The sequence below is a fragment of the Gopherus flavomarginatus genome, chromosome 4 (assembly GCF_025201925.1).
Source record: "Gopherus flavomarginatus isolate rGopFla2 chromosome 4, rGopFla2.mat.asm, whole genome shotgun sequence".
NCBI classification, from domain to species: domain Eukaryota; kingdom Metazoa; phylum Chordata; order Testudines; family Testudinidae; genus Gopherus; species Gopherus flavomarginatus.
The window spans coordinates 12839687-12851729 of NC_066620.1; the positions used below are offsets into that span (position 1 = coordinate 12839687).

General features: G+C 38.8%; 1 protein-coding gene across 3 annotated transcripts in view; it reads right to left on the minus strand.

The window, feature by feature from the left end:
* Nucleotides 1-12043, minus strand: part of ESF1 (ESF1 nucleolar pre-rRNA processing protein homolog) — a 61137-nt gene that overhangs the window by 13741 nt on the left and 35353 nt on the right. For all 3 annotated transcript variants that reach the window (XM_050952049.1, XM_050952050.1, XM_050952048.1), the window contains 2 exons: nt 10512-10633; nt 7299-7389 (listed from right to left, as the gene is read on the minus strand). In XM_050952049.1, the coding sequence (XP_050808006.1) occupies nt 7299-7389; nt 10512-10633 (213 nt within the window). The remainder of the gene's footprint in view (nt 1-7298; nt 7390-10511; nt 10634-12043) is intronic.

Here is a 12043-nt window from a genome sequence, read left to right on the forward strand (position 1 = left end):
CATGTGAGACAATATGGTGGTAATACTGTGACCTTAACAGATGCAATAATGTCTTCCTGATTCTGCAGACACCTTAAAACAACACGTATGAGAGAAGAATGAACTGGTCCCATTGGTCTCAATGGAATGTTAATGCTGAAGCCCAATGACAACAATTAAACTGTCATTAACTATTTCAATAGAAACATCATGTTCATATTTATTTGTCATTGTTGTATGATACTGGAGTGGGATGCAGTAAGGCAGCTAGTTGCCATAAAGAGTTGCAGGGGCGGGAAATACAAAGTTCAGGAGCTCTTTCCTCAAACACTTGAAGTTCACTCTGCTCCTCCCCCGATCAAAAAAGGAAGAAAAGAGATGCATTAACCTCAATACCCAAAAATTAAAAATGCTTCTTTAGATATCAGAAACCCTGAGCCTCCTCCCACTCCTCTTTTGGTGCCAAAAAGGCCCAATTGTCCCATATTCACATGTCCAACTTTCTCCAGATAGGTTCAATATTGTGCGATGGGTGGTCCCAGTCATTAGTTTGAATTTGAAAATGCCTACTGTACTTGAGTGCCATATAACTTATCTTGTCAATCGTAGAAATCTATTACTGAAAAGATCTTTATTGCAAGTTGCTCTGAAGCCTCAAGAACAGGTAACAATCTGAAAATGGAATTACTAAATTAAGAGAATCAGAATTAGCCAAACATATTTTTTAAAGTATCAGAGGGGTAGCCGTGTTAGTCTGGATCTATAAAAGCAGCAAAGAGTCCTGTGGCACCTTATAGACTAACAGATGTCTGTTAGTCTATAAGGTGCCACAGGACATTCTGCTGCTTTTACTGATATTTTTTTAATTTTACTACAGTTAAGACATTTATTCCCTTTTCAGAGAGACTGCAAATGATTAATCTACTAAAAGAAACTTTAATGCTCTTCTTTCCTATTCTGAAGCTTCACAATGTTGTTCTTTCCTATTCTGAAGCAAGAGATCACTATCAAGTTAAGAAGCCTACTCAGCCTTTATCTTTCCAAGACCACAAACCAAAAAAAATCACTCATTATGTAGACAAAATATTAATTTTCATATGAAACTCCTAGGAAATATATACACTGAAGCTGGCTCTTTATTTACCTTGATAAATTAAACTCAATCATGTAATGCCAACGTCCTTCTGAATTTTTTTTTGTCTATTAATATTAACCCGAGATGACCAATACTGAACTGCCATTTAACAAATTCCAATGGAAGAAAAGGAAAGCTTCTAAAATACATTTTAAAGGACTGTCTACATGCACAGTTAAACTAGTTTTAAATACATTATTTTAAAATAGAGTTACATGGGTACAAAAGCCTATATAAATATTTATTTTAGTTTAAATCAGGTTTTTGTTTATTTAAAAAATTATTTAAATAAGATTGTTTAAATTAAATACATTATTTTTAGAACAGAAACCTATTTAAAATTAAATTTGAAATTATGACATCCTATATTAAAACTTAAATATTAGAGAAAAATCAAAAATCACTGAACTGATGGAAGTCACTGGCTAAGCACCTAGAACCAGGGCTTGTTGAAGTGCTAAACTAGTTTTTAACAGGAGAAGCTTCTTCTGCAGGTGCAGACAGAATATTTTCATCATTTCACTTTATTTTTGTAATTAGTTCAGTTTAATGACTAGTTCATTCAAAATAAAAAAAAAAATCGAATGGGAGTGGAAAAAGCAAGAATGCTTGTTTTCCTCTTCCAATCTATGAATGAAACCTAGGTATGAGAGGATGAGATCAATTAGTTCTAAAATCTTGAAGAACATGGTGAACCAAAACATTAAGTTCAATACTTCCTTTATTTAATAAATAATTTTTTAATACAAAAAGATGTTTTGATAATTTTTTCATATGTATCCAGCACTTTAAGGTAGTTTTATGTAGCTATTAATAATAATTTAAAATGCTGTTATTGTTCATTTTTAGATGAATTCCAACACCCATCCAAATACTTTCCACAAACCACGAGTAAAAAATTAATCTAGTATATAATAAATTCATCATTCACCATTGTCTAACGTAATATAAAAAATAAAGGTTCTGAAAAAAATGTACATTAAGCTACATAATTGCTGAAATACATTATGCCTAGATATAACATATACTCTTGGTTAGCAAAGAGAAGCACTACGTTTAGGGTAAATGTTATATTCAGTTGCAAATCAACACGGTTTAATGGTTACCAAATTGTGAGAATCAACGTTTCTTTAGGAAAATAACTAAAAACTTCAACTGCAAAACGAGACTGATAAATAATTTATTTTAATCCACCCTAGTTTATTTTCAATTGATTAGGAACAGGTCTAAGCTAAACGGAAATAAACTACTAAAACCAAACAAGGTATTTATATCAATGTAACTAACATGATTAATTAAATCATTTGAATTAATATGCTACAAGTGAGCATGTACACATGGCCCAAGACTCTCACAACTGTTAAGATCTATGTGAGAGTGTCTCATGGGTCTTTGTTTAAAAGCCCTTACGTCTGCGTTTTCCTAACTTTTGCAAGCCAGCTCCCTCCTCCCCTTTCAGGACAATGAAACTAACTGTGTGCTTTCCCTCCCCATCTTGGAAACTCACCTGCAGAAGATGGCACCATGCATCTGAAGAGGGTTTTTTTACCTACGAAAGCTTATGCTCAAATAAATCTGTTAGTCTTTAAGGTGCCACGGCAACCCCTCTCATACTTATTACCCTGAAGCTTTCTAGAACCAGCAGATCCGGTTCACTGGTTGCCTCAAAGCAATATTTGATGCTTCAGAAGCCAAAATCTGTTGACTGCAGCAAGGTTTAGATGTCCTCAGCACACTGATGCACCCCAGATGAGTAGCACTAAATTCTAGGTCATCTTAGCCTGAGAAATCACCTCAAGAACACTGAATGACAGCCAACAGCCTCTTAGCACACTGACCAAAGCCTTGACTCCTAGCAGCTCTGCATCAAAGCCTCCAGTTAACACTCCATATACCAGCACAGAAATTGGAGATCAATAAAATGGTATCAATTTACATTATCTGAATTATTCCAGTCATTCCATTTAATGGCTGATACTCCCTTGAAGAGGAGTATCAAAGCATAAAATGACAGAATAGTAAGCAGCAGTTTGGGATTCTCAGCACCTTAGGAGCCCAGTTTATACCAAGCTGGCATCTGCATCCAGAAGGTAATCCATATCAAACACAAGCAGTTCTGACCTCAGTGCAATTATCATTCAACTTTGCTTGCAGTGACTATCTGAGGATTGTCTGTGCCAATGCCTCTTCCAGTAGCATCAAGTACTCCACCTCTTCAAAATGCACCACGCAGTCACTTATATAAGATCAAGGTGGTGAACCTGGAAGCATCCAGGATTATTTGTATTCCAAAGGAAAGGCAGGGTGTATTTGGGCACAAATATAGATTTACCTATAAGAGACAGAACAATTTGCTCTGGAGAATCCAACTTTCAGCCAGTTTTTGCAAATCCTGGGTAGGACATCTGGGTTGGGTTTGGCCCCACCCAAGAATTCTCAAAGACCAAGAATGATTGGTACCTGGTCTAAGTTTTGCTCCCATGAATGTGACCTTGCATACCTTTTATAAGGAGATGACAGCAATATAGAAGTCCAATCACACTCCAATCTCAAGCAGTAGAGAAAAATATGTATTTTGCCAAGGACTCTGATGGCTACATATTCCACTTCCCATAAGTTTGTTGATTAAAGGGAAACAGATACTTGAATTTTTTTGTTGGCAGTTATTTGCAAGAAGGGTTTATTCAGCTTCAAAGGCTGCGTTGAATGTTGTGGAGTACCCATGACTCCATCAGAAGTCAAATTGTTAAAGAAGGTTCACTCCCGTAAAGCTCTCTGCCAAAGACCTCCCCTAAGAGATGGCAACCATCACACAGGAGAGAGTTGACCAGGACAGTCATCGAAAGGATGAAGGCTTCTTTTGTGCAGCATGGTACAGAAAGCTGCTGCTCCAGAAATTGCACTTTATTACCTCATTACTTCACAGTCCATCCCTGCTTAGCTTTTGCCCTTATAGAGTCCCTATTTGGATTCAGAATGCCCATTTCTGAGATCAGGGTGGCCCAAAATCTCCTGCCTCAGTAGTTTCTTCTTGGTATCTCATGTCTGAATTACTCAAATGTTCACATTCTTTGAAGCTTTGTCAGTTTACTCATTTTTGTTATAAGAAGGAATATTGTCCATCCTTTTAATACAAAAGTTGCATTTTTACAATACTGAGCATTTGTCTTCTTTTTACACTGCCTATGCTTTCGGTTATAAGACATAGCCTTATTCACCTTTGAGCTATTTAAGGTGGGAAAATTGTGTAAGAATTACCTTCAAAGAACCAGAATTGAGAAATTCTCCAACTCCCTGCAGAATCTGGGAGCACAGAGGTCCACATGTAAAGTGATGTGCTATTGTCTTTAAAGTGCAGTGTATGTATATTTTTATCAATTATAAGGGAGAAGGGTTATCACTGACCCACTTTAGTGAGCTATTGTTTTTTGTGCAACAGGGGAACTGGATAGGAAACACTAAGGCTGGAGTATTTGCAGTTCAGGGCACACAACCAATAGGGGTGCCTTTTGTACAGCTATCAGGAAGGCTAAAAAGCACTGACCTAGGGAAGTTTCCTATCTGTCTCATACTGGCTGCCCGAGTCCTAAGAATGAGAATCCGTTAAAAAGAATCATAGATCAGTTGTTTTCCATTTTGCTACTTGTGGCCACATACAATCTTGGGTTTCTTTATCACAGGGAAATGACGTTTATATATGTCCCTATAAGTAGCGTGATATAGAAGCTTGTGTAAACCATGTCCAATAATCTAGGTCAGACCTATTTATTTTCTAAATACCACATTCCCAAGAACATTATTCAAGAGCAATTCCTGATGCCCACATAAGCATAGTAACAGCACACGTTTGGACTAAATAAAAAACAGAGAAAATCTGCTACATATTTAATATTAGATCATCACTGAGATTTTCAGAGCCTGAATGGTTTTCCATTTCTCAGTTTTTTTGCTATGTCTGATTAACGCATGGAACTCTAGTGTGTGTAACATCTACAAAAAAAAAAAAAAAAAGGAGTGGTGTTTTCTACAGATTATGAAGTTTAAAAATGTTGCAACAAAGATAAAGAAACAATGTGACTGATTTATGCATAAAATAAAAGACTTATGCCATTAGCCTGTTTGCAGGAAATCACTCTACACTGGTATAAACATTTACTAATGACCTAATAGCAAGCCATCTGCTATTCTATTAATCCAATACACAGCTGGGTTTTTTTCTGAAAGGCAACTTCCTGAAGCATACTACCTTTAAGTGACCACTGCAGTTACGTCATCAGAAAGGCACAATGAAAACCATCCTCAGAATTAAGAGAGGTGAAACATTTACAGCCTTCCTTCACCAGTACTGGTACACAGGGCAGAAACTCTTGCAATTTGTTTCTGTCATTTGCTGCTGTTTCCATCTGGGGTTGGCAGTGTTCTCTCCTGAGCAGCCATTTTTATCGGAATGGTAGCCTGGTTCCATTCCCATCACCAATGGGGTTGTTTTTTTACAAGTCTAGATGATTAGTGTGACAGACTGACAATATCCTGCAAAATCCTGGACAAACCTTATGGAATTAAAGATAAAATGTTATTGAATTAGGTTAAATCTTCCTGAATTAGGGTGTCTATCTTTGGGATCCATCCATTGTATTAAAAATGCAAATGTGTATGTGTTATTGGGGAATTGTATGCAACTCCTCCAAGAGAATGGGAATGCTAAAGTAATTCCTCCAATTATTAGCCCATTGAAGCCACTCTCTACAAAGGTATGCACATACTAGTTCAAACTGGATGCTTCAGGGCCCCAACAAACAAAGGATTTTTGGATAAACTTCTGTTTTAAACAGGCTCAGGCCTTCTTCCTGGTCCAGCAAATGCATAAGTCCCCATGTCCACTGGGGGCCTTAATCCTTAGGGAAGAGTTATAATGACTGGCCCTATAAAGGCCCATAAGACTGTGTGCTTGCTTTGAGCTGAAGCTGTGATGAACTGGAAGCCACAAGGAAACTCCTTGGGTGTGGTATTGAAGGACTGCTCCTGCCAGAGCCCATGTTAGGTTTTGCGTGATCTCTGGTATGCTTATTAGCATGCATAGATTCTTTTATTGTTTTTAATATGTGCTCTCTAGTGCATTTATCTTAAGACTAAAACAGACTTGCATAAAAAGAGCTGAATGGTATTTATGACTTGGGCAGTCATAGTGTTAGCTATCTCTGAAGAGAAAGCAAGCAGGTGACAGCAAACAAGAAGTCTGTCTCTGCTAGGAGCAACATGGTGAAGACAGGGGGAACTGTGCAGCCTGGAAATACTCCAGTCAGAAGGAAAGCAGACATGGGTCTCCACCCAGGAAAGTCAATGTCTGCAGTGGTGAAAGCCAGAGAGTAGGTGCCCTGGTTGGACCACTGAGGGGAAATCCAGGTGCAGTTGCTCTCATTCTCAACTGTGACAGTTATCCTTGCATTCAACCGTCAACTTTATCCAGGGTTGGGACCAGCAGCCACATCAAGGTGCAGCAGAGTAAAGAGGGGGAACAGTTCACCCAAAATAAAGACACTTGAATCCCCACCAATTTTTACAATCATGCATGTTCTAAAGTCTTGAAACATTCTAGTTTTTTCAATTTCCATTTCCCTCTAAAACCAAAAAAACTAAAGTGTCAGATGACTGCCATGACTTCTGGCTCTTGGTCATCATTCACACCTTATGCACAGATGCACTCTCAGTTAATGCCTAAAAATCTTCAGGGTACAAGCTCAAATTCAGTCGGGAAACGTACACAAAACTTGATATACTTAACTCAATTATCCAAACCTCTAAGGGGGCCCACCAAAGTTGCTCAACCCTGCATTTCCATTTATACATAGGGTAAAACTTCTTTGGCTTTCAAGGGCAACCAGGTTCTTTCTTCTTCCCATCATGCGTTTAGGGGACCAGCTGGTAGGTCTGGCACCCACATAGCCACTTTCTGGCAATGACCAGTTGATGGTCACTGCTGAAAGTACTGGAAGAAATGTGTCTTCCTGATATTCCACACAATATAGGCCAAGAAGCACATGCTATCACAAACTGCATATCACAAATTCCACACACAAACCCTTGCAACTGAGCCTTATATTTATACTTCTCTATTTCTATAGCTTGTTATTTAAAGAAGAGTACATTAAATTTAAACAAGTGAAAATTACTTTTATTAACCAACCTGTTTTCCCAAGTTCCTCAGCAAAGTATGGGTTATTCAAGTCAACATCAGATGGAAATTCATCTTCATTCAATTCTCCTTTGGCAGTAGCCTATAACAAAAAACAGTGATTTTGCCATTTCCATTTAATATGCAACTAATACAGAAGTTTCATCTAAATGAAACATAACTTCTGGTAGCTGCTACTAATTCACAATTTGAATAACATAGATCAGAAACATACCATAAATTGTGAACGAAGGTGAACGTAAATAAACAATTCTAAGTCTGTATATTACCACTGAACTATAAATCCTACTGTGTACACAAAAAGCAGAATCATTTACACATTCAAAGAAGTCTTTTACGTCCATAGAATATGAACTATATAAACATTCCAATTAATTATAGAATCAGAAGAAAACTTCTGGTTCTCCATATCCACACACACTATTTTTCAAGGTAATGATTCAAGGAGATGAACAATGAGTAAAATCATTGCACCCAGAAGAGTGGACAGTATGCACAGCATGTTTATGAACTACCAAGGAGATAATATATCCTTTCTTCTCTACAAAAGGCAGTTCGCAAACATCCAGGTTGAAGTCACTGCCAAAAAACACAGCTGCTCGATCCATCCTGCTTCATGATTGCCTGTATTCCACAAGCAAAAAAATATAAACTCGGCATATAAAAAACAAGTTCACCGCATTTACTGGGAGATTCATAAAGTGTGCTGGTCCTATTTAAAAAAGGAATAGTCAATTAACAAACGTCCTCCACAAAAACCTTCCTTAGGCAAAAGTGTGGATAAATAGCTTTAGACTGTGCCCTGAAGATTATCAAATGTGGGTTTAAACTTATAGGGGAAGCAAGTTCAAGAAGTGAGGATCTTTTCCTTACAACACCTAGCCTCCAGCACATGTGAACCATTACCCTGCCGGTTTTAGTCACGGTAAATGAGAGTCTTACACTAGCAAGAGTTGCTGTAGCCTCTAGAAACACTATTTAACACAAGATGCCAATTTGCTTTCAGAAGTTTTTAGCAGTTACTGATCAAATGTTATTTGTAACTTTGCTTAGAGCAGTGTTGCCCAAACTTGGGATGCCTCTTGTGTAGGGAAAGCTCCTGACAGGCCGGGCCGCTTTGTTTATCTGCCGCGTCCATGGGTCCGCATCCACGGTTCACTGCTCCAGGACAATGGGAGCTGCAGGAAGTGGCGTGGGCCGAGGGACATACTGGCCGCTGCTTCCAGCGGCTGCCATTGGCCTGGAGCAGCAAACTACAGCCAATGGGAGCCGCGATCGGCTGGACCTGCGGACGTGGCATGTAAACAAAGCAGCCTGGCCCGCCAGGGGCTTTCCCTACACAAGCGGCATCCCAAGTTTGGGAAACACTGGCTTTGTTAATGTATTTGTCCATTCTCTAAGTCACACAAGTTATTTTAATTAATCTGTTATCTCAGTGTGATGGGGGTGTACCAGGCCTTCGCTGCCTTCTGCTGGAGCATTAAACCCCTGATACCGCCTGCTTAAAGAACACCTAGGCCTTGGCTACACTGGCACTTTACAGCGCTGCAAGTTTCGCGCTCAGGGGTGTGAAAAAACACCCCCGAGCGCTGCAAGATACAGCGCTGTAAAGCCTCAGTGTAATCAGTGCCGCAGCGCTGGGAGCGCGGCTCCCAGCGCTGCACACTACACCCGTAGAGGATGTGGTTTACGTGCAGCGCTCGGAGAGCTCTCTCCCAGCACTGGCGCTCCGACCACGCTCACACTTCAAAGCGCTGCCGTGGCAGTGCTCCCGCAGCGCTGCCGCGGCAGCGCTTTGAAATTTCAAGTGTAGCCATAACCTTACTTAGGCCGGGCTACCTATAAGACATAGGGCTAGTCTACACAGCAGTGCTTTAATGTGCCTTGTGTAGTCGTGGCAGAACGCTGGGAGAGAGCTCTCCCAGCGCTCTAAACAAACCACCTCGACAAGGGGCGTGGCTCCTAGCACTGGTGCATTGTATACATTCGCGCTTTACAGCGCTGAAACTTGCTGCGTTCAAGGGGGTATTTTTTCATTCCACTGAGCAAGAAAGTTGCGTGCTGTAAACTGACAGTGTAGATTAGCCCTTAGTCCTCCACAGGTCCAGAAGGGCCAAAAGGAAACACTGACGAATAGGGAGGCAACAGGCCAGTTAAGAAGGCTTGCCTGCTTCTTCTGGGGTTAGTGCTGGGTGAGATTAGGACAAAGGAGATGCTCCTCAGTGCTACTCCAGAACCCCAGATCCAAGTAAGAGCCTTTGCTTAAGCACTGCAACCAAGCAGTTGCCTGTTCTATTTGTTTGTTTAAAGATACAGACAGCCTACTTCTGACTTTGTTATTATTTAACCTTTTAATGACTGACGCCAAGCATATGACACGGCCCATCCTGTTCCCGACAGGCTGACACACCTTGTAAACTAAGGCAGAGAGCATCAGCAGAGCCACCCTTGATGAGCAGAAGGCACTATGGGGAAACCACATTTGTGATACAGGGGCTGATTCGGGATAAAGAAAGAAAATACAGGGAGAATAAGGCAGCATGTTAAAAAAAAATAAAAATTAAAAAAAAAAAAAGTCTCCCTAACATTCATGTGTTACCATCACAGGAATCAATTCACAAATTCCTTTGGTAAATGAAAAGGCAAAAAAGAAGCAGGGTACAAAGACCAGTAATATGAAAGCAATTCCATTCATACACAGAAATATCCCTCACGTTTACACATCCAGTTAAGCTTTGAGCAACTCCTCAATGCCATTCAAAATGTTTATGCTGCTAGAACTTTGGGAGACTGAATTTTGTGCATCCTAATCAGAAGCCTTGCTATCCAATTATATTTTAGCAACAAGTATGATAGCCACAAACATTCCAGAGTGTAACAAAACTCTAAGATCAAAAGGTAGTTTTCTTGGTAGGTGTACGTTTATTTTCCTTTAATCACACAAGGTTATAATAATATTTACTTTGGCTGCTAAAGACTGACGAAAATATGTGCAAGACTGTTATGACTAGTATTACCCTGAATATCCTTCTAACTCTTTAGATTTTATAAGTTACTTGCAAACAGAGTCTCTAAATGAAGGCACACCACACTATCAGCCCCAAAAATCATTTTAAAAGTTGTAACTCCTTTGGATTTAATTCAAGGCAAAATAGAATGGTTATAGGTTTTAATTAAAAATGTGAGTGATCAGAGCATACTCACCTTGCTTTTCTTTTTCAGTTTTCTTTTCTCTTTCTTGTTTTCTAAAAATTGTTCCCATGGAGTTAGTTTATCCTTTCCTTCCAATTTGTTTTTAACCATCTCTTCAGCAGTTTCTTTCAATCCTATGGCAAAACAGAAAACAAATGAACAGGCAAACTTAATTTGCTCACAAGTTATTTCATCTTCTTAAAAAAAAACACCCTCTAGTATATTCTCATCATCAAAGCCCTGATCCAAAGGGAAATCTTTACCATCTTTTGATCCATGCAATTGCACAAAAATCTATTGTCAAATCAAGGCAATGTATCGAAGGGAAAGGTCAGCCTGCTGTATAAATCCTCCCGCTTCATGCTTAAAAAACTAACCCCCCCCCACCTCAGTAGTAAGTTGTGCAGATGTCTAGAGAAAGAGAGTGGCAATACCCAGTCCTCAGCACTTCTGATTCCCTGGACTGCCTTCTCTCCCCAGCTCAGTCTACAAGTATCACATTCTTAGAGCTAGAGTAACCTGTGTCCTCCTTCTGAGGACTTTGAAGTGCTTCACTAATATTTATTAGTTTTCACAAAATTAATACGGATTTTGGAGGGGAAGAGGGGGGAAACGAAGCACTGAAAGATTAAGTGATTTGCCCAACTTTACAAGCGTTAAAAGTGAGGTTAGAACTAAGTCCATTTCCCAGTGTGGCCCATTTCACGGAATGCCTTCCAGTAGTATGCTTCATTAGGAAGCTCCACAGGGATTTTAAATGTTTATATATTTACCTTCAATTATTGTGACTCTCCAGGAAAATAAATCAAACCAGGAAACAAATTTAAAATTTCTTGGCATTTTAATTCTACTTCATCCTACAATTCTATAACGAAAAAAGGTAAAATGTAGGGGTTTCACATGAAGTGAGATGTTAAGAGAAAAGGGAAGTATATTTAAATATAAATAGAGTTAAGGATTTCTGAGCGGTTAGCTCGTTAGGAAATACACAAGCTTATGGGATTCATGTTCAGTTGTGTCGCCCAATTTCAACTTTAATTAAAAAAAATTACGTGTATGCATCTCATGCAGGAAAAACGTTATGATTTTTGGGTTTGGACTATAAATCTGATAGCAATAGAAGCAAAAATAGATACAGATATTACTATTTAGTTATCTTAAAATTGCTCTGAAAAACTGGAATAAGCATTGTGTATTAGTGACATCCTTTGATTTTACAAAAAATAAAATAAAAACAAAAACACCACTTTACTTTCCTCTAAAAAAAGTCTAAGTTTCAAATTCACAAAACATTTGCTTAAACAAACACCTTGATGTCTGACTATTTTGGTCAGGGAGAGGTATCTCAAAAATTAGAAACAGTAGACTTCTGATATGACCGGGAACCCAGATTCAAAGCTTCAAAGGCAACATGCTAACTTTTTAAAAAACTTATTTGTCAACATGAGGTAGAGAATAGGAGGCATGCTCAGAACATATTACCCCATAGTGGCTAAAAAATACTTAAAATGTATAAAGGAAGACATTCTATTTTTATTTGGGTG